General features: G+C 41.7%; 1 protein-coding gene across 1 annotated transcript in view; it reads left to right on the forward strand.

Annotated features, from left to right (window-relative positions):
- LOC127651419 (protein kinase C beta type-like) overlaps window positions 1-27,604 on the forward strand; it is a 62,416-nt gene that overhangs the window by 9,764 nt on the left and 25,048 nt on the right. Inside the window, exons 3-9 of the mRNA XM_052137224.1 lie at window positions 9,279-9,361; window positions 19,343-19,454; window positions 22,703-22,831; window positions 25,056-25,212; window positions 25,325-25,459; window positions 25,564-25,660; window positions 25,771-25,917. Coding sequence (XP_051993184.1) covers window positions 9,279-9,361; window positions 19,343-19,454; window positions 22,703-22,831; window positions 25,056-25,212; window positions 25,325-25,459; window positions 25,564-25,660; window positions 25,771-25,917 — 860 coding nt within the window. The remainder of the gene's footprint in view (window positions 1-9,278; window positions 9,362-19,342; window positions 19,455-22,702; window positions 22,832-25,055; window positions 25,213-25,324; window positions 25,460-25,563; window positions 25,661-25,770; window positions 25,918-27,604) is intronic.

The raw sequence follows: 27,604 nt of genomic DNA on the forward strand, positions 1-27,604 counted from the left end.
GGAGAAAAAACATCTTCGTTTGAATGGACTGGGGACAAAAGTTGTATATAAATTTTATATATATATATATATATATATATATATATGTGTACATTTTATTTTATATTGTGTTTAGAGCCTATTTAAAATGAGGGGTTACATTCATTTTAAAAGGTAAATGTAATTTCCTTTTATGCAATGAACTTGACCTAAACTTGATCTATAATAATAGGAGCTGTCCTGTTTGAAATTTCATGTCAACTACACATTTTAAACCAAATTATTAATGAGTTGAAACCAAGAAATTAAGCAGAATTACACGTATAACAATGACATGCTTGTATCATGAAAAAGTGCAGTGTCATAGCTGTCTAAATATGATCTGCCAGGTGCAATTTACCTCCTCTGGTGTCAGAAAAACCAACATAAACAGTGACAGAAAAACACCTCACAAGCATTTTCACGTATTAAAAGACTCGAACGAAAAATACGTTCTATGCTCCCACACGTAATCTATTTCTATCTACTCTTCTCAGTAGCTTCAATGCAAACAGGAAGTTAGATGACAAAATTCGGAAAAGCGGAGCACTGAAAAGGGGCTGGGCTGAATAAACCATTTGTGTGTATACTCATAAACCCCTGCAGACATTGACGCACCCTCTAATGGTTAACACTGTGCAGTGCAGCAGTATGAAATAATTTATCATTACAATTCAATTAGCAAAGTTTGTCAAAATGATCGCTTGCCAAATGTTGCCTATAGATGGAGTACACTTGAAACACGTCACAGAAAAAAGCAATAATTATTGATTTACGTGAATCATCATGGCTAAAGGAGCGCGGATGTTTGATTCTCCCATATATAGGCTCTCTATGATTTGAAAGGAAGTGCCCATAACTGTCACGTAACTAACGCTTTTTTATGGTTCAAAAGAAAGGAGACCATTCATCAATATGTGCACACCGAGGCCAGTTATGTTCTTAAACTGGTGTATACCTGCATGATGGATGAAGCTGAGCTACAATCACACTGTGTACAATGGTACTGGGGATATTACCGCTGTCTATTATATCTGTCTCTATGTTATTAATCTGTCACGTGCAAAAGCAGAGGTGGTGGTGTATGTTTTATGATCAACAAATCGTGGTGTGATCAGAGGAATGTACGTTTTTTTGCTCTCCTGATCTGGAATTTCTCATGCTTCTGTGTCGACCATTCTGGCTCCCGAGGGAATTCACAGCGGTCATTATCACAGCTGTGTACATCCCCCCACAAGCCGACACAGACCGGGCACTCAAAGAACTGTATGGGAGTATAAGTGAGCAGGAAACCACGCACCCTGAGGCTGCGTTCATTGTTACCGGGAACTTTAACAAAGCCAATTTTAAAACAATTGCACCAAAATACCACCAACGCATCAGCTTCAACACACGAGGGGACCGGGTTTTGGACAATTGCTATTCTCCTTTCTGTGATGGCTACAAATCCCTCCCCCGCCCACCATTTGGCAAATCAGACCACTCTTCCGTTCTGCTTCTGCCCGCTTACAGGCAGAAACTGAAACAGGAAGCACCCACCCTCAGAACGATCCAGTGCTGGTCGGACCAGTCAAACTCTATGCTACAAGACTGTTTTGATCACGTGGACTGGGAGATGTTCCGGTCCGCCTCTGATGATGACATCGAGGTATACACTGATAGTGTAACATGTTTCATCAGGAAGTGCGTAGAGGATGTTGTTCCAACCAAAACAATACGGATCTACCCCAACCAGAAACCATGGGTTAACAGCGATGTTCACGTGGCACTTAATGCACGGACCTCCGCTTTTAATTCCGGAAATGTGGAGGAGCATAAACAAGCCAGTTATGCCATCCGTAACTATCAGAGCAGCCAAACGCCAGCACAGGCACAAAATTGAAGGACAGTTCAACACCACCGACTCTAGAAGTATGTGGCAGGGAATTAACATCATCACGGACTACAAACGGAATAAAAACTCAGCCGTGAACACCGCTGCCTCTCTCCCGGATGAGCTGAATACATTTTATGCTCGTTTCGAGGACAATAACACCACCCTCGCGGAGAGAGAGCACTCGCAGACGACGCTACAGAGGATGGTTCACTCTCCGTCTCTGTTGCAGGTTCACTCTCCGTCTCTGTAACGGGTGAACATCCGTAAAGCCGCGGGTCCAGACGGCATTCCAGGCCGCATCATCAGAGCGTGCGTGGCTGGTGTTTTTACGGACATTTTCAACCTGTACCTCTCCCTGTCTGTAGTCCCCACATGCTTCAACACGTCCACCATTGTGCATGTACAAAAGCAATCAAAAATCACTTGTTTAAATGACTGGCATCCTGTTGCTCTAACCCCCATCATCAGCAAATGCTTTGAGAGGCTAATCAGAGATCACATCTGCTCAAAGGTCAGCGCTATCTACAAAGATCAGCGCTATCTACGCCCCAGAGTGCTTCTGGTGTACACAGCTCCTTTGTTTTGTTGCTCTGCAGAGAGATGGGGCAACCGTTGTCCTGATGTCTCGCTATATGGATGGAACAAATCCGGAGTCCTGGGTACGTACCCAGACTGTGGTCTGCTAATTGCTGACAGCTGGTGTAGATAAAAAAATTAAATAAAAAAACTGCTCATAAGAGTCAATCGCTTGGGAATTGAACCATACTGGTATGTATACTACACCGTATGTTTCACATTGTAGAGTCAAAGGAACCGGCTCATAAGAGTCATTAATTTGTGAATCGGACTACAGTGGTCTCTCTGTATGTTTCATGTTGTAGATTAAGAAGAAGTGACTCATTAGAGTAATTAGTTTTGGAAACGGACTACACTCTTCGCGCTGTAAGTTTCGCACTGTAGATTTAAACGAACCAGCCGATAAGAGCCATTAATTTGGGAATTAAATTACCCAGATCATGTTGTATGTTTCACACTCTTGATTCAAAAGAACCAGCTCATAAAAGCTATTTTCTCTGTATTTGGACTACACTAGTAATGCTGTGTGTTTCATGCTGAGGTAGAAGAATGCACATTTGAGAACTGTTAATGGAACCGAAAGCTATGAAAATCATCCAGTTCCAGTTTTAAAAGAAAATATGGAACCGGTTCTTAATATGGACCCTGTTGGTGACTATAAGCAGAAACATCAGCTTATAGACTATAAACTTGACATTTAGTGGAGGAAGCCGTTCCAACTGGTTTAACCATGAAGTCTTGTTGCTAGGCAACTGCGTACATATTACAGAAGGAATGTCCTGGAATGCTTCTCTGGAAAAGGGGCAGGGTTAGATCAAATACAATAGACTGTTTACACATGAAGGTGAGATCCATTTGCCTCCGTGTCAGTGGCTAAAACTTTACCGTCCCACATTCTCCTTCATATATCCAACATTGCATCCACAGGGCTGGAATGTCAATGTCTGCTATAGTTAGATTTACCTTTTGTGTGTGTGTCTGGTTCCCTCCCTTACCTCGAGTATTTATGTTTACCTGGTCTGTCAAAAGTGTGGAGAGGAAATACATGTGTGCCAAATGGATTGATCGGAAGAGAGAGTTTGCATGAAACAGACTCGCAGATCACAGATCGCACCAGTTGTCATTGAGTTGTCAACCTCATAAATCATTTATTTAACAATGCATATTTAATAGTCAGGTTAATAATGAATACAAGAAATCCCCTGTGATTTAAAGATCTTTAACTTCATGTTTTGTTTTGTATGTATTTATTGTATCGGATTGTTTTTGTTTCTTTAGTGCTGTCAAGTCAGTTTTATTTGTATTGCACTTTTCACAATACATATTGCAGATTTGCAGAAAATATAGGCAATATTTATATCTGCCGTTTTAGCCCTTTTAGCAATGTTTGGGTGAATCAGAATCAGCTTTATTGCCAGGTATGCTTACACATACAAGGAATTTGTCTTGGTGACAGGAGCTTCCAGTGTGCAACAATACAATACAGCAACAAGACAAAGATGATAATAATAAAACATTATAATAACAAAATAGAATAAAATAAAAACTGAATAGAAAATGTGTGTGTGTGTGTGTGTGTGTGTGTGTGTGTGTGTGTGTGTGTGTGTGTGTGTGTATGTGTATACTTAATTTTAGTTTATCTCTATATATTAGTGTAATTGAAGAAGTGATAAAATCAACTTCTATCAAATATATACAAGTTTATTGTCATTGTCTGAAAACTAAACGTGGAACACAAATTGAGCTGTTGAGTAAAAAGACTTTGTCACCATTCCCTTTGATGGCATGTTTTTTTCCATACATGGTCAAGTCATTTGTAATTGTATAACTCTTTTCACAACACACATAATTTCAAAGCAGCTTTACAGAAAATTATGCATTAACAGAAAATGAAACCGTAATATCTATAAAGTCTTAGACTCATCATTGTGTAATTTGATTAAATATGATTGTAAATTGTGGATAATATAAATTATTAAATAATACAGTGGTGGCCAAAAATATTGGCACCCTTGGTACAGTAAATATGAGAAAGGAATGCTGTGAAGAAAAAATCTGCATTGTTTATTATTTTAATCTTTTATTCAAAAAGAATCATAATTATGTATTCAGAATAAAAACAAGAAATAGAAAAGAAAATAGCAAAAGCATTGAAAATGCCCATTTCCACCATCAGGGCAATAATTAACAATTTCCAATCAACTGGAGATGTTAAGAATCGGCCTGGAAAAGTACTAGTGTCAGTATTGTCACCAGCAACAGTGAGGAGGATGGTTCAAGTGGCCAAAGAATCTTCAAGGATCACAACTGGAGAATTGCAGAAATTAGTTGGGTCTTGTGGTCAGTTAGTCTCAAAAAATATCAGACATCACCTACAATGCCACAAGTTGTTTGGGAGGTTTTCAAGAAACAAAAAGCCTCTGCTCTCATCCAACAACAAACTCAAATATCTTCAGTTTGCCAGACACCACTGGAACTTCAAATGCAACCGGGTTCTATGGTCAGATGAAACAAAAAAAATTGCTTTTGGCAACACATCAGAGATGGGATTGGTGCACACAGAGATGAAGTAACAAATGCCCAGGGTTAAAAGTGTATTGCTGGATCTTTAATGTTGTGGGGCTGTTTTTCTCCCAGAGGTCCTGGACATCCCGGGTTTCCGGCACCAGTGTAAAGTGATCAATGGAAAGGAGGAGGCGAGAACCGGCTTGACGATATAAATAATGGTTTAATGATAAACTTAAAAGACAACATAAACACACACATGACGGACATGTCCGTAAACGATCTCTCTCTCCCGCACGATCCTCTGCAGTCGACCTTTATCCCTCACGGTGGCTTAATTAGCCTAATACGGGACCGGGTGTGTAGGATCACGACCCGGCCCCGCCCTCCGCCCTGCCACAGCAATGTAATAGCGATGGATTGCATTAATCCGTATGTTTAAATATGTCCTCAAAAACAAAGTGTATAACAAGAGCTGTATACAAACACACTATAACGTGCCATGTTTGTTTATGTTTTAGGTAGTCACGTGAAACTACCATGTAGACCGTAATGCATTGTCTGTGGACTGTTTACAATAGGCTCCGTTTTGCCCCGGCCGTGAACCAGCGGAGCACAGGCTCTGCACAAGAACCTTCACAATTTCAGTGGAAAAGGGCTAATAGATGCATTGTCCTTCGTTTGTTGGCCTGTTATTGGCAATTAATTGATAGTCTATCTATTCCATTTTAAGAGTGTAGTCCATCATCAGACCAAGGTGATGCAGTCAGAGATCAGTGAGGCGCATCGCAGTTCAAACGGCAGTACATTTCGTTGAGGTCTATCCTAAGTCCAAGGGCAAGGTTCAGGCAGTGGCATATGAAGTATCCCATGTCTTATAGTTAGTGTTGGCATCATTTTATCCCATGAAGTCCATCATAATAGACTGAAGTGATGTCTGGCTGGCACCAGCTGCATTTAATAGTCATCACTCAGAGACGCGTAGCAGTAGAGTCTGACACCAAGCAGGAACGAAGCTGGATCTGGCCCGATTTGGTAACCTCTGGATATGTATCCCGAGGTTGAGAAAGGGATACAAATAGAATAATGTTAGCGTAGATGCCAAAAAAAAAATATTTTGGCAGATTTATAGATCATGATAAATGGTTCTGGTTCAGGCAGACTTGACTAAATCAGCCTATTTGTGAGTTGATGGATAAATTAGGTGTATGTCTGGCTAAATAGATGAGTATTTAGTCTAGACTTAAACTGAGTGAAAGTGTCTGCATCCCAAACAGTGTTATGGAGACTATTACATAGTTTTGGAGCCGAAAAGGATCTACCTCTGGATTTTGATATCGTAATGAACGTGATGGAATATAGCATGGTAGAAAGTCACTCAAGTACTGCATAGCTAGACCATTCAAAGCTTTGTACGTAGTAAACACATTTTTTAAATGTTTTAATTAATACAAAATTGAACAGGTAGCTAATAACAAAATGTTTTCATTGGCTACCTGATCAATTTTGTATTAATGTAATAATGATAAAATGGGGCTAATATGATCATATTTCTTGGTTCTAGTCAGCACTCTGGCTGCTGAATTTTGAACCAATTGAAGTTGATTTATTGAACTTGCAGGACATCCTCCCAGTAATGTATTACAATAATCTTGAGGTCATGAATGTATGAATTCATTTTTCAGCATCAGCAACAGAGAGCATGTGTCGTAACTTAGCAATAGTTCTGAGGTGGAAGAATGCTGTTCTACAAACATTGGAAATTAGATTTTCAAAGGACTGATTGGTAACAAATATAACACCTAATTTCTGCGCTGTAGAAGACGTTGTAAAAATACATCCAACGAGAGTCAAATTATATTTTATTTATTGTTTTGGTCCAATAATTAGTACCTCTGTTTTTTCGGAATTGAGTAGAAGGAAATTTCAATCATTCAATCATTGATTTCATTGATACACTCTAATTTGGAGAATTGGAGTTGGGTTTCAAAAAAATATAAAGTTGGGTATCATCAGCATAACAGTGGAAACTTATTCCATGATTCCTGATAATATCTCCCAGGGGAAACATATGTAAGGAGAAAAGCAGAGACCCTAAAACTGATCCCTGTGGCACTCCATACTTAACATTTTCAGGCCAAGGACCACTTGGTGGGTAGAGAGATGGAGCTGGGACCCCCATTACATATTGTATAAAATTTAGTTTTGCATTTTATGCCTATAAAATGTGGATGATAGGTTACCATATTATTGTATGTATACTTCATGATTTTTACATTGCAAAGCCATTTAAATAATCATTAAATGCTGCCCTGCTGAAAAGACCAGTTAAAACCAGTATAAGCTGGTTGGCTGGTTTTAGCTGGTTGCCCAGCCTGGTCATAGCTGATCAGGCTGGTTTTAAAAGGGTTTTGAATCCTTTTTTAGCTGGTCAAGCTTGTCTTTAAGCTGGCCTTAGCTGGTCATGCTGAACTTTGCTGGTCAGTATGGTTTTAGCTGGTCAGGGTGGTCTTGACTGGATAGGATGGTCTTAGCTGGCTAAAACCAGCCAACCAGCTTAAACTGGTTTTAGCTGGTCTTTTCAGCAGGGGTCTGCAACATTTTTGAAATTAAGTGACATTTTTAAATTCCCCTGTAGATCCCTGTGCCAAACCTCCTCCAAAAAGAAAGAGATTAGATAGACAGACAGAGACAGTAAAACAGCCAGACCCTGTCCATGCAGAATAAAACAAGTTTTATAAGGTTACTAAAATGGAGTCTTCATCTCATGTGAGTGATCGATTTTATACATATATTTTAAAATTACTGTTGATTTTATTGAGTAAAATGTAATGAGGAAAACAGTGACTGAGAGCACCTTGAATTATATTGATTTGAGAGTCACCTTCTTGTGTGTGTGGAAAGTTAAATCCGTGTAAGCCAGCTTGATAATCTCTGTGGTACACATACATTGGTCTTGGTAATCTTCTTATAGCCTAGGCCATCTTTATGTTGAGCAACAATAATTGTTTTCAGATCCTCAGAGAGTTCTTTGCCATGAGGTGCCATGTTGAACTTCCAGTGACCAGTTTGAGGGAGTGTGAGAGCGACGACACTAAATTTAACACACCTGCTCCCCATTCACACCTGAGACCTTGTAACACTCACGAGTCACATGACACCGGGGAGGGAAAATGGCTAATTGGGCCCAATTTGGACATTTTCACTTAGGGGTGCACTCACTTTTGTTGCCAGCAGTTTAGACATTAATGGCTGTGTGTTGAGTTATTTTGAGGGGACAGCAAATTTACACTGTTATACAAGCTGTACACTCACTACTTTACATTGTAGCAAAGTGCCATTTTTTCAGTGTTGTCACATGAAAAGATATAATCAAATATTAAAAAAAAATGTGAGGGGTGTTCTCACTTTGTGAGATACTGTATTTATTTACACCAGGCAAGTACACTGATGTTATGAAAACAGGCTGTTATTTGCTCAACTGCACAGCGCGACCAACTAAAAGCAGACGCGTTTACTCACACAAACCTCAACTGCATCACTGCTGAACCTGACGATAATTCATACTCCTGTCTCTCGCCTAGGCAATTGTTTTCATCTATGTCATACAATCTTAACTCTGATTCAAATCATCATCCAGCATTTACAGCATAAATTGCCTGTATCTTCATGGATTTTCCAACCCAAGAATATTTTTGTATTTAGGTCCACTCTAGTTCTTTTCAAATTTGTCTACAAATGAGTGGTGAATGATTTCCACCTGTGCAAAACACCTGTCTTGTGTTTCAGTGAGAAGTGACTGGGCTTTTAAGGAGAGGAGACAGCGGCTGTGGAGACAAGCTAGGCGTGTGTTGGCTGCTTCATTATTATTGCTATTATTTATTAAAAACCTTTAGTTATTTGTGTGTGAGCTGTACCATTGCGCATTGAAGCGAACGTGTGTTATGAAATAAAAGATACATTCCTGTGTTGGAATTGCCGTCTCCCGCTTCCTCATTCCCTGAACCTCAGAATCTTATTACATGTTGCAAGGTGTTTTTTTAATGGACGTATGAAGTCAGTTCCCCTCAGGTGTTTTGTTGTTCATCACATTAATTATGACATGCTCCATTAAAGTTTGACAACCAGAGAGTGTCCAAATACTCTTCATTTTGAAAAGTAACAGTAACACCGCTTTGTTCTATTTTTTTTTTTTTTTGTTATCTAACACATTCATACAGTACATTTGTAAGTACTTTTTAGAGCCACTGTGACTTGTACTGCATGTGTTTTAAACCTCATACTTCTCTTTGTCTTTCCCCAGTGTGCTGTTTTGTGGTCCACAAGCGCTGCCATGAGTTTGTTGCTTTCTCCTGCCCAGGGGCTGACAAGGGCCCTGCATCAGATGTAAGTACTGTGAACTTACCAGAAAACTGGGGATGTAACGTTTTCAAGGTTTCACAATATACCTCGGTATTAAAATGGGCGGTTGTCATATCGTTGAAATATTCTCACTGACGATATTGCAAGAACAGACTGATTTATTTCAAAACTTTTCTAAAATCCAAATCAGTTTAATTAAGACAGAATCGGTGTCATTCATACAGCATCATACAAATATGGCAAGATAAAATTAATCTTGAAATTGTGCCTTTCTCATGTTACATTCTACTGTCACTCGATTTGAATGGTGACATGCAGGTGTCGCGAGCGCAGCGCATCACGAACACATCAGACATGCAGGACGAGCGGAGCGCAGCATGAGTGCAGCAAGAGCGCATCATACAGACATGTTCAATCCTGAACCTTTATTTCAGCTGCGAAAGCTGTTGAAGTATTCTGTCTGGGATTACTTTGGGTATGTTACAGACCCACAAGGCACTATCAGTGTTGATGGTTACCCAGTCTGTAAAGATTGTCGCAAAAATTATCGACTCAGGCGGGAAACACTTAAGGCAAACCTTAAGCACCATCTCCGTGAGCACCATCCCATGGAATTTGCGGAGATGAATGTGATTGGAAATACAGTATATATGATTTTAGATTAAATTATACCCCCTGTTTCATAACATTGGGCACACTACTGAGCAAGATATGGAGTAAAACGTGTTTTAGCAGAGCTCCTGCAGAATCCATAGTAATTTAATTCTACAGCAGTATTATTGGCACAGAAATTATGGTATACACTATACTGGACACAAACAAATAAAAAGTTGACACTGGACTATTATCATCATGGATGGCAGCGAATCTCCGTGAATTCAAGTATGACGGCTCTTCTGGTGCAAGGCCTGAAGACCCCGGACAGAGTGCTTCATCCAACCTGGGCCGATCGGATACTCCTACAACGCGACCTGAAGACATAAACATGGACCATGTATGATAAAAGCAGATATTCTTTCATCTTTGAGGTCTGATATATTATCTATAATAAAGCAAGAACTGAAGAGTACACTCGCGGAAGATTTTGACAGTATTAAATGTGAACTGCTCACAATGCGCACTGAAATCGTGAGCAACACTACTGCTACAGGCGCCGAAATCAGGCAAATAAAGGAGAACATTAAGGATGTAGAAGGGGTACAATCAACATGGTCAGATGAAGTAATTACTCTTCAGACCACAGTAACTAAACTTCAAAATCAAGTGGATGAACTTAAAGGAAAATGTGAGGACGTGGAAGGCTGAATGCAGAGAGGGAATATTCGCATTGTGGGTGTTCCAGAACAACCAGGAGCGAGTTCGCCCTCTGCAGTTTCCAAATTGTTGCGAGTCATTACAAATGGACAGAGATGTGAAAATCTAGTAAGCCGGGCAATAAACCCTGTGCCAACATTGCAAAGCTGTACGATTGTGACCGCATGGAGATTTCCAGACTATACAGCTAACGTCGCCAGGGCGAGAGTGGCTTTTACCGACATCAGAAAAGCTCTATGCGGATGACAGGGTATCTGATACAGCCTATTTTTCCCAGCTAGACCGCAAATTTCATATAATAGAGAAGAAAGGAGTTCCAGAGTGCACCTGAGGCAATGAACTATGTAAAGCGAAATATCATCTCAGAGACTTTGCCAGATACCTTTGCCAGGCACACTTTTTACGACTAAAAAATTCTACAGCACACCACTCTCCAACATAGATTAACCATTGTCAATATTTATCCTTTTCAAGAACTTGTCCATGTTTTCTGTCCATCTTAGTAGCATTTTCCAAAAAAAAAAAAACAAGTCACATACAGTGCTTGTGTAAGACTTTATTATTGTCCGTCATTTTGACGGACAGGGTCGTAAAATTCCATCATAATCTATTATTATCCATCATTTTAATTTTCATATTTTAATGATAATAAGACTTTTAATAGCTTTTATTTTTGTTCACATTTTCATTTTCAATCATGAATTTACAGGATGAGCATAATCATAGCAGATTATGCATTTATTTATCTATGAAGAGAACAGATAACCACACGAAGCAGATACATTTTTTTATCTTAATTTTCTTAATGTTCCCCGCAGTGACAGCGGAGGCAACGAAAATATGAGCAACGCAATATTACCAATTACAAATCCTTTTGGCAGCAGCCTTTAAGTGCATTACAGCTAGATGGATAAAACCTGAACCTCCGTTATATAATATTTGGATCCAAAAAGTTTGGGATTTGTATGAAATGGAAGGAATTACATTCTCACTATGGCTCCAAAAGCCGAAATTCATAAAGCGATTGACCCCTGTAATGCCTTTGTTAATACAATAAAGTATCCCCACCATAGCCACTTTTTCTTTTCTTTTTTTGCGATTGATAATAATTGTTTTTGTTTATCCATTAACAGATGTATTTTGATGTTTCTGTTAATTGTAGAATGTAGTTGAGCTTGCTAAAACTGGATGACTGTCAATACTGCTGGAATATGTAACCACCAAGAGGTCAAAATGTAAAATAATTTTGTAACGTATAATGCAGAGGTTTAATAAAATATAAGTAAAAAGAAAAAAAAACACCTGATTCAATGTAGTTTCACATGATTTATAATGACTAGGTAGGCTAAAGTTATGTTTATGCTTTCTGTCACATTCACAGCAAACGGATTTAAGCACTCGTTCAACATTACAATGTGCCAGTTGTTTGTTCATATGCCTAAGGGCAGCGCAACAGTAGGCTAACAATGTGTTTGATACTACTGATAATACTGTATGTTTTATTTGTAAAACATGGTACTAAATGGGGTTTACAAAGTGCATAACTTTTGGTGTGCAGGAAATTGACCGTGAAACTGTGGCAGAAAATGGACAGTATTGGACAAAATGCCAATAAATAAACTGCATTTATAATATATTTTCAGTAGGTATTGTTTAGAATTAAACTATATCACAAATGCAACAAATTACTGAATGCATAAATCTATTTCTGAAGCGTTAACCTGGGCTATAATCATTACAAATTATTACAATTAAATTTCATAAATCATAAAATAACAATAATAAAATATTTATAATCATCTGACTACTGTACATGTTGTAAAATAAACGTTTGGTTACGTATGTAACCTCCGTTCCCCGAGGGAGGGAACGACACGTTGTGTCGGAGAAGCGACACTAGGGGTCTCTCTTGAGCGCCGATATTCACCTCTGATCTATGAAAAAAGGCCAATGAGAGTTGGCAGCCAGTATTTGCATGTCCCGCCCCCGGACATACGGGTATTTAAGCGGCGCAAATACGGGAGTTCATTCAGGATTTTTCTGAGGAGCCGAAATGGTCCGGCCACAACAGTGGCTCGGTTCAGTGACATGGCGGAGGAAAGACACAACGTGTCGTTCCTCCCTCGGGGAACGGAGGTTACATACGTAACCAAACGTTCCCCTTCTGTCGCTCTGTCCACGTTGTGTCGGAGAAGCGACACTAGGGGACCCATTCCAATCTTGCCATGTGCTGAACCGTGTACGTGAACTGCCGATACAGAGGCGGGCAGGGATTCATCCAGTGCCACGCATCGTCTGTACCCGGCTGCACGTACCCTTCCCCAATGCCCCATACGAACATCGGGATCCTTCTAGTTCCCCTGGGAGGGGAACAAGGCGATGTTTGCCAACATGGGAACGGGCCAGCCTGGCTGGGCCTCTTTTCTCTCTATGATTCTCGCATAGAGCAATCACGGCCGGGGCCCTTACACGCATATAGGGAAGGGGGTCTTACCCAGACCCTGCGGAGACCACACCTGCCCTTTTTCTTGGGGAGGAAAAGTGGTAGACACATCACACGGCCGTCTTAGGGCTCGTGTGGAAAGTATGGTGCGGTGGTAGATCCCAGCCTCGAAGGGGGGAGTTGCTACAGCACGGCGACCGGGGCAGCTGTAACTGCCTAAGGGAGACACGGAGGTCCGCTCGTAAGGGGACAGAACCGTGGAAATACACACAGGGGGCGTCCGCACAGGAGGCCTTCTACTTTACCTGTGGAGCACCTATACCAGTAGAGGGTAGCCATCAGGGTACCCGCAGTGGCTTGGCTCGGCGAGTTCCTCCGCTGAACCGCGGACCCGGAGGGCTGGGGAGGAATCGACCAGGGGCCCGACTCGGAGTGGGGCGCCCTGGGAAGAAGGCGCACTACTTTACCTTGACGTCAGGAAAAGGGCGCTGGGCGCAAGCGATCCACCCGGCCGGTCGGTCTACGTGTTACCGAGTTCTACGGGCTCGGACCTGAGAAAACACGAGACGCAACCGTCTCAACGCGGAGGTTGTAAAACCTCGCGAAGGTGTTGGGTGTTGCCCAACCCGCAGCTCTACAGATGTCTGCTAGGGAGGTGCCCTTGGCCAGTGCCCACGAGGACGCAACACCCCTTGTTGAGTGAGCTCGGACCCGTACGGGTAGGGGCACGGCCTGGGTGTGATAAGCCAGTGTGATGGCATCGACAACCCAGTGGGCGAGCCTCTGTTTGGAGACGGCATTCCCTTTCTGCCGTCCCCCAAAGCAGACAAAGAGCTGCTCAGAGCGTCTGGTGCTCTGTGTGCGGTCCAGGTAAATGCGCAGGGCGCGCACTGGACACAGCAACGAAAGGGCTGGGTCTGCCTCCTCCCGGGGCAGTGCTTGCAGGTTCACTACCTGATCTCGGAATGGTGTGGTAGGAACCTTGGGCACATAGCCCGATCGCGGTCTTAGGATCACAGACGTATCTGCCGGACCGAACTCCAGGCAAGTGTCGCTGACAGAGAACGCTTGCAGGTCCCCGACCCTCTTAATGGAGGCGAGCGCGATCAGCAGGGCCGTCTTAAGAGAGAGGGCCCTGAGTCCAACTGATTCGAGCGGCTCGAAGGGAGGTCTCTGGAGTCCTGCCAAGACTACCGAGAGATCCCAGGAGGGAACTAGGCCTGGCCGGGAGGGATTCAACCTCCGGCGCCTCTCAGGAACCTGAGGATCAGGTCGTGCTTACCCAAAGACTTGCCGTCTACAGGATCGTGGTGGGCGGCGATAGCGGCAACATACACCTTGAGGGTGGACGGGGACAGCCTCCTGTCCAGCCTCTCCTGTAGGAACAGAAGCACTGACCTAATCGCGCATCTCTGTGGGTCTTCGGCTCGGGAAGAACACCAATCTGCGAACAAGCGCCACTTTAGGGCGTAAAGGTGCTTGGTAGAGGGAGCTCTGGCTTGGTTGATGGTATTCACAACGGTCGCTGGTAAGCCGGCTAGCTCTTCCGCGTCCCGTCCAGGGACCAGACGTGGAGGTTCCAGAGGTCTGGGCACGGGTGCCAGAGCGTGCCCCGTCCCTGAGAGAGGAGGTCCTATCTCAGGGGAATTCGCCAGGGAGGAGCTGTCGCGAGGAGCCTGAGTTCCGAGAACCAAGTCCGAGTGGGCCAGTAGGGGGCCACCAACGTGACTTGCTCCTCATCCTCCCTGACCTTGCACAGCACCGGTGCAAGAAGGCTCACTGGGGGAAATGCATACTTGCGCAGCCCCGAGGGCCAGCTGTGTGCCAGCGCGTCTGTCCCGAGGGGAGCCTCTGTTAGGGCGTACCAGAGCGGGCAGTGGGAGGTTTCCTGGGCGGCGAACAGGTCTACCTGGGCCTTGCCAAACCGTTCCCAAATCAGCTGGACCGACTGGGGGTGAAGCCTCCACTCCCCGCCGGGCAGGCGTTGTCGTGATAGCGCGTCCGCTACGACGTTGAGCTTGCCGGGGATGTGAGTGGCACGCAGCGACTTGAGTCGCTGCTGGCTCCATAGGAGGAGATGGCGGGCGAGTTGTGACATGTGGCGGGAGCGTACGCCGCCTTGGCGATTTATGTACGCCACCACCGTGGTGCTGTCCGATCTCACGAGGACATGTTTGTCCCGAACTAACGGGAGGATCTTCCTGAGAGCAAGAAGGACGGTCAGCAACTCCAGGCAATTGATGTGCCAACGCAGCGGGGCCCCTTTCCAACGGTTAGGCTAGCTGTCAGTGCTAGAGATTAATATACTGAATGCTGTTAAAGCATTTATTTACCTAATTTGGCATAACTGTTTCATTATGTTCTTTCTACAGTGTTTATGCATTCTAAAGAGTATAAAATCTGTGTTTTTATGCGAGTGAGATAAGTAAAGAGCCCGGTTTCATAAATATATGTTTTATATTTGTTTATATTTATTTACATGTGTTTATATTTATACATGTATTTTGCTACAAGTATTTTCCAAACCAACTCGCGAAGCCAACTACCCTTTTTATAATGTCTGGATTCATTTCTGGATAATATAACAAAAGGTACTGTGATACAAGTACACGTGGAATAGTGCACAATAAGAATAACATAGTACAGTAAAAATATGATGCATAGCCTAATATAAAAAAAAAATATGTATAAGAAAACATTAGCTCACGGCCTTTTCTTTATTGAAATGATTGCAATACTTTGTTATATTATCCTTAAGAGCAATAACAATATTAATGCTAATAGGTCTAATAATTGAATCAACAATTAGGGAAAGCGCAGGGAGTAGATCCTGTTTGGAGATGATCAGAATCAGTAAAAGCCTTATTGCCAAATACGTTTTTTACGCATACAATCACCGTCTCTGTAGATCGGATGACACGCTGCAGTCTGACCTTGTCCTTGGCAGTAGTAGCAGTGTACTAGATAGTGATGGAGGATGTGAGGATGGACTCGATGATGGCTGTGTAGAAGTGCACCATCATTGTCTTAGGCAGGTTGAATTTCTTCAGCTACCGCAGGAAGTGCATTCTCTGTTGTGCTTTCTTGATTAGGGAAAGCTCCCACTTGAGGTCCTGGGAGATGATAGTTCCAAGGAAGCGATCGCATTGAGGACATTGAGATCCAGATTGTTCATTAAAGTTTTTTAAGCAAGCAAATTTGTGTAGTTTTGTGTATCTGTACAGAAACAAAATGTTTGGAATTGTTTTAGTAAATAAAATTATCTGCTAATATTGAGAAAAAGAACTAAGAAAAAAATCTGAATATGTATGTGTGATCTTAATAATAAAAACAACAATAGTAATAATAAATATAGCTGCAAGCAGCAATGCAATTCCTCCTCAAAATTGCAAATCATTTAAAATTGATCAGTAAAGGGTTGGGGTTAAACCCTCTCAATTTATGAATCCAAAAAACATGTATTTCTGTCTGAATCCTAAACAAAACATTTTCAGTGTACAGGAAAATCCATCATACCGGACCTTATGGATCCTTGAGGCTTTTTTGTTCCCAATGAGAAATGAGGCATGTACACCAAGTTTCAGAAGAATTGGACAAATGGCGTGGAAATGGTATCACTTTGAAAATATTTTTTTGGGGTGTGGCCTGTAGCGCCACCTATGGGCGAATGTGGGCCATTCTTGGTTTATGGGTTCCTGTTGGCCTGTAATATCAATGTACCAAATTAGAAAATATTTGACCAGAAAATGGGACTTTTGGGAATTACCTGTAGCGCCCCCTAGGGGCGAATCTTGGCCATTCTTCGTTTGTGGGTTCCTGTTGGCATGTAGTATCAATGTACCAAATTAGAACATTTTTGACCAGAAAATGGGAATTTCGGCGTGACCTGTAGCTCCCCCTAGGGGCGAATGTTGGCCATTCTTGGTTTGTGTGTTCCTGTTGGCCTGTAGTATCAATGTACCAAATTAGAAAATTTTTGACCTGTGACTTTTTGAGATATTGGGGCTCAAGGAGAATAATAATAATAATAATAATAATAATAATAATAATAATAATAATAAAACCGTCAATTACAATAGATTCCCTCCTTACAGAGGAATCTAATAATAACCATAATAATAATAGCATCAGCAACTGTATTGGGCGCACATAACCCTCCACAATGCCCCCAAAAAAGTGTCGTATCCAGTTCTTAGGATCCCAACACCCCTGAGGGGGGAACAAGTGACATGACTAACATGGGAGCCAGCCACAGCCGTTTCTCTCTTTATGTTTCTCGTCATAGAGCATAAAGTTGCTGGGGCTATGTTAACACTATAAAACGTGTCGGGGAAGGTGCTCTTTTCCGTTCCTATTCTTTCAGGGGGAAAATACTTTGCGGAGACCACATCCTGCTTAGGCTGTCAAGCCACACGTGGAAGTGGCGCGGTGGTAGGTCCTACCTAGTGAGGGAGGGGCTCTACAAACACAGCGACCGCCCTAGGGAGACACTGGTCCGTCGACAGGGGGACCGTACCATGGAAAATACATCACAGGGAGTTTCCGAAAAGGGAATTAGGCCTGTGGAGCCCTACCCCAGTAGAGAGCACTTGAAACTCGTAGTGGGTCTGTTCTCAAATTCCTCTGCTGAATTTGCAGGCCAGAGGGCTAGTGAGGAGTCATCCAGAGAGCCGAGTTAGTGGGATCTCCTGGGATAAGAGCGCACGTGTTCGCCTCAGTAGAGGGGAAAGGCACTGCACCCGGTCAGTTGTTCTGCGTTACCGAGTTCTACCGGCTCGGACCTGTCTGCTAGGGAGGTGCCGTTTGCCAGTCCCCACGAGGATGCCACACTTCTCGTCGAGTGTGCTCAAACCCGCAAGGCGGCGGGCATGGCCTGGGTCTGGTAGGCCAGGGAGATGGCGTCAAAAACCCAGTGGGCTAACCTCTGTTTGGATACAGCATTCCCTTTCCGACAACCGCCAAAGCAGACAAAGAGCTGCTCAGAACATCTAAAGCTCTGTGTGCGGTCCAAATAGATAAGCAAAGCACGTACCGGACACAGCAACGAAAAGGCTGGGTCTGCCTCCTCCTGGGGCAGCGCTTGCAGGTTCACAACCTGGTCCCTGAAGGGAGTCGTAGGAACCTTGGGCAAGTAGCCCAGTCACGGTCTTAGGATGACATGAATATCTGCCTGACTGCCTCCCCTCCAACCTCTCTTGCAGGAATGAAAGCACTGACCGAACTGCGCATCTCTGCGGTTCTTCAGACTGGGAAGAACACCAATTTGTGAACAAGCGCCACTTTAAGGCATAAAGCTGCCTGGTAGAGGGAGCTCTGGCTTGGTTGATCGTGTCTACAACCGCAGGTGGTAGGTCACTCAGATCTTCCGCATCCCGTCCAAGGCCCAGACATGGAGGTTCCAGAGGTCTGGGCGCGGATGCCTTGTCTTGGGAGGCAAAGAGATCTACATGTGCCATGCCAAACCGGTCCCAAATCAGCTGGACCGCCTGGGGGTGGAGCCTCCACTCTCTGCTGAGCGAGACCTGTTGCAACAGCACGTCCGCTGCCGTGTTGAGGTTGCCCGGGATATTGGTGGCGTGCCTCGACCTGAGTTGCTGCCGACTCCAAAGGAGGAGATGGCAGGTGAGTTGTGACATATGATGAGAACGCACGCCGCCTTGCCGATTTATGTACGCTACCGTCGCAGTGCTTTCTGAACAGACCAAGACCAACCTCCGGTTTCTGAGTTGTTACAGAGCAAACATTCCTCACTACCTCACACCTAATACTTATGCAACATCATGCCACCTGCAGGCTAGTTATTAGAGAACTGCTGGAATAAACTGTTGTCTGAAGTCCATGAAAATGGAATCATTGTTTTAAGAGCGCCTGTAATTGAAATGGTTTCTTCAGCAATTGCATTTTTTATGTCACATTTGCTTTATGACATATTTAGTCAAGTTTATGTTTAGTCAAGGAAGGTTAATTTAAAAGAACATTATCCTTACAAACCTCATCTGTTTGGGAGACCATTTACCTCTAAAATAAACCGGTCCTCTCCAAACATGCCTTTGACAGAAAGCCTCTTTCATGTTTTCTGAATGGCTGTGGCCAGATTCTTTTTGTGCTTACAGCTGCTTTAAGTTACTTTGGTAAGTAATCTCTGCAAAGAAGCATTATATTAATATTAGTATGGTGAATTATATAATGAGCTGTCAAATGCAGTGGTATAGATGAAAACACTGACTCTAGTGTGTTTTGTGTCTCAGGACCCACGCAGTAAACATAAGTTTAAGGTACACACATACTCCAGCCCTACATTCTGTGACCACTGTGGATCTTTCCTGTATGGACTTGTAAAACAAGGGATGAAATGTGACAGTGAGTACACACTCTGTGCCAAAAGTGCCAATACACAATAAAACCCTTCATACAGTGCCCTCTACTGGCTGTGCTGACAAGATACATAATAACTGATTGATCTGCTTAGTTGTCAGAGATTAACAATAATCCCACATAGTTTCAGGTGAAGCATGAAACACAAATCTTTTTCTGATTAACTATAAAAAAAAAAACAAAGAGACTGCAGGTATGTTTGGAATGGCATACTACCATCCTCTTATTACTCCTGTAGTATCTAGTATGTATAGCCTACTGCTTGGACAACGTCCTAAAATACAATGTGCTCAACCTGACCTTCTGTTATCAAGAGTTTGAAGAATGATCCAGACAAACCATGTTTATTTACAACCAGTGTTAAAATAGCTGTAGTAATTTCTGATATGATACTAGATGTCATGCTCTGAATTAAACATGCAACATACAGAGGTCATGTGACAACAGTATAGCATACTGCAGTTTTAAATGTTTAACGTTGCATAATGCATATTGAATAGCATACTGCTTAAAAAACATAAGAGGCAGTTGACAGTGTATATTGCGCACTATGCAGTAAGTAGTATGCTAACGCAAAACCTTTTGATTTTAATAACGTGCAGGATATGATTTATATGGCAATGTTAATTTAAGATATCTGGAAATGCAGTAATTTAAGATAACTAAAAATACTTTTTACTAGTTACAATTACATGACAGATATCTGAAGTTAACTTTGCCACAAAACCAAAAAATGTTGAAAACAAAATTACTTGTTTAATTTTTTCACTAGTTGAAATTCCAATTTAACGTATTATAAATGGACTACTTAGGTTACTAGTATTGTAAATTACTTGGTAATCAGTAATTTACTAGTGACGTTTTCCATTCCATCAACAGTTGAATTACAACTAATAAAAATGCACATTTTCAAAACAAACCGGTGACTTGCTGACCTGTGTGCACACGCATGGCAGCTCTTTCATATCAGTTCGCTTGCACTGTGCAGTCAAAGTAATGCAGGTTCAAGCATTCGTGCAATTTCAAACATTAGTAACCGCTACAAGTTATTATACATATTTACAAATGCGGCACAGAATAACAGATGAGGAGGAGATTACAGCATTTCAGGCAACGCAGAACATTGTAAACTGTCAAATACACATTGTCTTGTCTGTGTCTAGATAAAAGCTCAGCACTTTCTGTGTCAAAATAAAAGCAACAGGTGAAGGTGAAGTAAACAGGACAGAAATATATTACTTTTGCATAACTCAAATGTAATCAAAGAAATGGAATCTACTAGTTCAGGGTGCATAGATCCATACAACTTAAACAGTCTTAAAAACAAAATGATCCACACTCATTTTTCTCAATTTCTTTACATTTCTTTTTTATATCTCACAGAACAGGAGAACACGTTTCAGCCTCACTGCCTTCCTAAGTATGTCTGTCTATTAATCAGAATAATAATGATAACTCAGCATTATATTATAATAATCAACCTGACGTGGCTCACAGTAATAATTTAGTATTATGCAGTGTTCAACTGAACAGCTTAGTGAAGTAGCACACCTTGTTTATTCACAAAAATGTATTAGTAAAAAGGTAAATAATGCTTTAATTAGTTTTGAATAGATTTTCATTTAATGTCTTTAAATATTTAATCTATTTGGCTACAATGGCTTTTTGGATGAAATGATGGTTCCTCTGATAAAACAAACAAACACTTTTGAGCCATTTCAGAACAAATACATAATTATTGAGCTATATATTGAAAATTGTCAATGGGGGGCCTGGGTAGCTCAGCAAGTAAAGATGCTGGCTACCACACCTGGTGTCAAGTTCGATCACCGGGGTGTGCTGAGTGACTCCAGTCATGCTTCCTAAGCAACCAATTGGCCCGGTTGCTAGGGTGGGTAGAGTCATGTTGGGTTAACCTCCTCATGGTCGCTATAACGGGGTTCTCGCTCTCAGTGGGGCACGTATTGAAGTGTGTGTGGATGCTGCGGCGAATAGTGTGAAGCCTCCACATGCGCTAGGTCTCCACCGTAACGCACTCAACAAGCCACATGATAAAATGCATGGATGGACCGTCTTTGACGCGGAGGCAACTGAGATTCATCCTACGCCACCCATATTGAGGCGAGTCACTATGCCACCACGAGGACTTGGAGCACACTGGAAATTGGGCATTCCAAATTGGGGAGAAAATCCCCCAAAAAAGAAAATCATGCATAGGCTGAAAAATCACATTATTGATATCAAAAATTTACATCACTACATGTGAAAGCCAAATTACAGCTAAAAAAAAAAACATTTATTTTTTACATAAAATTAAAATTGTTAGGGCTGGGTATCACGATACAATACATATTGCAATACATATGTCACGATTTAATATATTGCGATACATCACAAAATATAATTGGATCACGATTGAAACTGTGCAATGTCCCTGCATATCTTAGAGTAAGAGTGAATCATTCCAACTATTATTAAATTAATTGTAGGTATACTGTATGTAATTGTGTTTTGAACAGGAGTTAATGACAGATCACTGTGAAATTGTATTAGTCACAATGCAATTGCAGATATCAAGAAATACAGTTATAACTAGTTGAAATTTCATTTCTAAAATAAAAAATTGGTATTTCCGCAAGTAATTAAGTCATTTTTTATGTTGATAATTTACTCTTGTTTCCCCTTGTGCAAATGCAGTTAATGATTTAAAAAAAAAATAGCATTTTCACTTGAGGTAATGCCACCACTGATCTCAAGAGTTAGAATTGAACTAGATAAAATGTAATTTTAGATCTCTGTAATTTGTATCCTGCACATGATTTAATGTCAAAAGTGTTTGCGCTAGTATGCTAGTACATTATTCCATTCTGAACACCTTCGAAAAGGGTTTGGCTAATGTCATGGTTAAGTGTGAATGCCTTGCACCTATAGATATATTTCAATAAATACTACAGTGTTGTTAGTGAATATGTAACAATATATATTTTTTTAAATCTTTCAAGTTTTAAAATATTTTGTGTGTTATATTTATAAATGCGTCTATTCATTGCTTCAAGTGTACTGTACATGTGGCTAATGTGGGTGATATCTTTGTGTGTCTATGTGTGTGTGGGTGTTTTTGCATGGCCGTATGTGTGTTTGTGGTGTTTGTGTGTGTTAGTAAGCTGCAGAGAATGAGAAAGCAGTGCTCCATGTGTGATGCTGTCAATCTAATTACGTGTGTTTCTATGCAGCTTGCTTGATGAATATTCATAAACGATGTGCGGAAAATGTTCCCAGTCTGTGTGGAACAGACCACACAGAGAGGAGAGGACGACTTCAAATAGCTGCTGACATAAAACAATTAGTTCTCACCGTGACCAGTGAGTTCACGCAAATATATATTTTTTTCTTTATGGTGCAAACCTCCAATTGGATTCTGTTGTTTAAATTAAACTAATCAGTGAGAATAGAATATCATAGAGACTGGGCCCTTTTGACTTGGGCTGGTAGATAACCACCTAGCAACCACCCTATTAACCACCTAGAAATACCCTGGCGACAACTCTTAACACTCTTGGAAGTGTAGGGTCAAGTACCACTCCAAAAAGGGGGGGGAGGGGGGGGGGGGGGGGTTTGGGTACTAATTTTCCTTGAGAGGACCATACTGTGCAAATAATAAAATTTGTCACCTTAAAGAGATATTTCTACCTGATCGGAACATAAAAATGTCTTTAATTAGTTTCACCCAACATATTTAACTTGATTCAGAAATACTTTTTTTTTTTGTTTATTTATTTATTACAGACATTTTTTCAGTGTAGATTCCCAATGTATTTTGTGGGGCATTCATGGTGTTGTATATTGTTATTAACATTATCATAACAATTTTTTCACAATTATTTACAAGTCTTTATGGACCAGAGCACCACGTACAGATGAATGGCTGTGCTCAGACTGGAACAACTGAAACTAGTGATCCGCTGTGCTGGTTTTGAATATGTAAAGTTATAAGCAAATATGGGCATTGTTCACTTTGTGTCAGCTACAGTTTCTATTCTTTTGCTCTGTTGTGGGAAGTCTGATATCAGCAGAGCTGAAAGCAAACTGCTTTTACGGCTTAGCCAAACATTCAAATCAGTAGAATCAGAATATTGAACAGAATGTTTCAATAATGGTAAGGTTTGTAAAAAAAAATTTTTAATCTTAAATCTTTGAATGACAAATGTGTCTGACACTAAAGGTGAGAGACAAAAACAAAATCTTCTTTATGAGTTGAAATGCTTTTATTTGAGTGATAAAAAAAAAAAAAAAAAACTGCAACAAAATGTTCTAAACGAGCCTGTGTGTGGTTTTTTTAACGGCCCTTTTTGCCTCAGGCAGGAAAAGCATCCTCTGGAAACATGAGATCAATCTGCCTTCGATCGCCCCACATCCCATTCACACTCACCCACACACACACTCACCCATCAACCAGCGTGGTAGAGCTGCTGTGTGTAATAATAGTGGAATTTTCATACACATTGCAGTTAATTTATAACAATATTACAAACTCTTTAGTGGGAGATAGTTTGCTGCAATTAACATACTGTTATTAGAATGGGATGGCAGTGCCCAACCAAATACCAAAAATAAAATTAAAAATACTTAAACATCACCTAGGAGCACCTTAGCAACAGCCTAGCAACAACCCACAACCTTCTAGCAACTGCCTAACAATGTTCTAGAAACCAAGAAGAACACCCTAGCACCTACCACCTAGTAACCCATTTGTAATCATCAGGAACAGCCTAGCTACCTCCTAGTTATACCCTAGTAACTATTAGAAACATCCTAGCAATGTCCCATTGACCACTGAGAATACCTTAGCAACCAACCAGATCAACCACCCTGTCAACCGCCTAGTAATATCCAACCAAACACCTAAAAAGCAGCATCTTAGAAAATACCTAGCAAACAACTGAAACTCTAGCAACTACCTACCAATGCCCTAGAAACAAAAAAACACCCTAGCAACAACTGGGAATCCTTCTGGAGGAGGTGCGGGGTGGGGGGGTGTGCACAAGAAAAAGGCTATTAGACCCAGCCATGTCCAGAACACCGTAGCAACCAATTAGATCACCCTGGGAAATGCCTAGCAATGCCTGACCAAATGGCAAAAAAACAACAACAAAAATGCAGCAACCACCTAGCAGTGCTCTAGGAAAAGAACACCCTAATAACCAACCAAATCTCCCCACCAACACTTTTGTAATGATGAAGAACAGCCTATCAACCACATAGCAATGCCCTAGTAACATCAGGAACAGCCTAGAAACTGCTTGGCATCACCCTAGCAACTACCCAGAACACACTAGCAACTGCTTAGTAAGGCCTTAGCAACCACTCAGAAAACCCTAGCAATATAGCCACAAATTTTGCGTGAGCAAGCACCACACCGTTAACATTTCATTTAACGTTTTCTTCAGATAAACAAAAAAATCGAGTTTGAATTTTTTGTAATGCAGATTCTTCAACAATTGTATGTTTGGAACAATGCACAAGTTCAAAGATCCTTAAAGTTCTTCATTTACGTTGCATTGACTGCTGTATAATTTCAATTTATAGTCAAGGAGGCTCGGAACTTGGTGCCAATGGATCCTAATGGCCTGTCAGATCCATACGTGAAGCTTAAATTAATTCCAGATCCAAAGAATGAGAGCAAGCAGAAGACCAAAACCATCAAGTGCTCCCTCAATCCAACTTGGAATGAAACCTTCATCTTGTAAGTTAAATTGAACAACTCTCTCAATCAAAGGTATTGTGTGGTAGTTGAGCATTATACAAATGTGACGATTCCACACGTGACATATCTTTCCATCTTTGTGTTGCCATAGTAATCTCAAAGCTACAGATCAGGACAGGCGTTTGTCAGTGGAGATTTGGGATTGGGATTTTACCAGCAGAAATGACTTTATGGGATCACTGTCTTTTGGCATCTCTGAATTGCAGAAACAAAGTGTCAATGGATGGTAAAAGCTACCATGAAACTATAGCAACTTTTCTGGACAAAACAAGGTTTGTGACAATCAAGGCCAGCTTTTTGATGGTTTTTCTGCTCATGGTTGGATTGTAGGTTTAAGATGCTGGGCCAAGAGGAAGGGGAATATTTCAACGTTCCAGTCCCACCAGATGGAGAAGAGGGCAATGAAGAATTGAGGGAGAAATTTGTGGTGAAATCTATAGTTTATTCACTTCCCCTTCCCATTGGGGCCAATTATATCTTCTGTATATTGTGCTTTTCTCCATTTCTGACTATGTTAATCTGATTTCTGAATTTAAGAGAGCCCAGATTGGCCCTGGAAATAAGAATATAGATGACTCTACAAAGAATGACACCTTCAAATACGATGTCAATGGCAACCAAGACCACATGAAACTCACAGACTTCAACTTCATCATGGTGCTGGGCAAAGGCAGTTTTGGCAAGGTAGCACAAATGTTCAAACACACATATTATTTCGGAACATTCACACAACAATGCACAAACAATGCTCTGCCAACACTAACTTTTTAACTTTTGAGTTTAGTTAATTATGTATAATGTTGTTAAATTTAAAGGTGCACTCAGTAACTTACACCAACACCTAGCAGCTTTGATACAGCATCATTTAAAATCAATAGTTTTCAGTTTCAGGTGCCATTACAGGGTTTTTCCTGGCTCAAAATGAGGCAGAGATGGTACCATACTGATCAAAAAAGTAACGTTAAAAACCCGTAAACATTGGTTCCCCTGTCTGTCGCTCTCTCGACGTTGTGTCGGAGAAGCGACACTAGGGCTCTCTCTTGAGTGCCGAATATGCCTCTGATCTATGAAAAAAGGCCAATGAGAAGTTGGCAGATAGTAGTTACATACCCCACCCCCGGAGATACGGGTATAAAGGCGAGGAAATACTATGAGTTCATTCAGAAATTTTCTTCGTAGCCGATGGTAGTGCATGCAGTCTGCTGCGAGTCACACACCAGTTCCTGCTTTTTCTCTTACGCTCTGCATGCTGTTGGATTGACGGCGCTCCTTCTCTGCACGGCAGTGCAGCGTTGCCCCTGGGCGCTTTGACAGCGCAGACAATAACTCTTTATTGATTTTATTTAAAGAGTGATTTCCCTTTTTGTGTAAAAGAATATTTCCTCTAAAAGAGCGAAACACAGCGGCGTTAATACTCAGAGACTGGTTTGACACACACGTGTCCTGAGTTGCACTTTAATTACTGTCACTTTATAACTGTCTGCTACCTCAATAACTGCTATGTGCATAGAACATTATCTCATAGTATGTTATGTTTACATTTTTAGAAACTGTCATCTTTTTGCACTACTGAGTACTGGTCGGCGCTGCACTGTCTATTGTCCTGTTCATTGTCAGTAATTTGTTGTACTGTCCTGTACTTTTTGCACATGTTTGCACGTGCACTTTATATAGGTATATATAGGTAGTTTATGTAGGTATTTTATTTTGTTGTGTAGTCTCATGTGGTCCTGTGTTGGTCCTTTGTTGTTTTTATGTAGCACCATGGTCCTGGAGGAACGTTGTCTCGTTTTGCTGTGTACTGTACTAACTGTATATGGTTGAAACGACAATAAAAACCACTTGACTTGACTTGACTTCATTGTACCCAAGAAAGGCTGCGGCTTACGACCGATCTTGGACTTGAGAGTTTTCAACCGGGCTCTGCTCAAACTCCCGTTCAAAATGCTCACACAAAAACACATCCTAACTTGGGTCCAGCATCTACATTTGTTCGCAGCGGTAGACCTGAAGGACGCGTACTTCCACGTCTCGATTCTGCCTCAACACTGACCCTTTCTACGGTCCACGTTCGACGGCCAGGCGTACCATTACAAGGTCCTCCCCTTCGGCATGTCTCTGTCCCCTTGCGTCTTCAAAAAGTCACAGAGGCAGCTCTTGCCCCGCTCCGAGAAGCCAACATCCGCATACTCAATTACCTCGACGATTGGCTCATCTTGGCCCGCTCGCGAGAATTACTATGCGCGCACAGAGACCAGGTGCTCAGGCACCTCAGCCGCTTGGGGATTCAGGTCAACTGGGAAAAGAGCAAGCTCTCCCCGGTTCTGAGCATCTCTTTTCTCGGCATATAGTTAGACTCGGTCTCAATGAC

This window comes from Xyrauchen texanus, chromosome 11 (assembly GCF_025860055.1).
Source record: "Xyrauchen texanus isolate HMW12.3.18 chromosome 11, RBS_HiC_50CHRs, whole genome shotgun sequence".
In the NCBI taxonomy this organism is placed as follows: Eukaryota; Metazoa; Chordata; class Actinopteri; order Cypriniformes; family Catostomidae; genus Xyrauchen; species Xyrauchen texanus.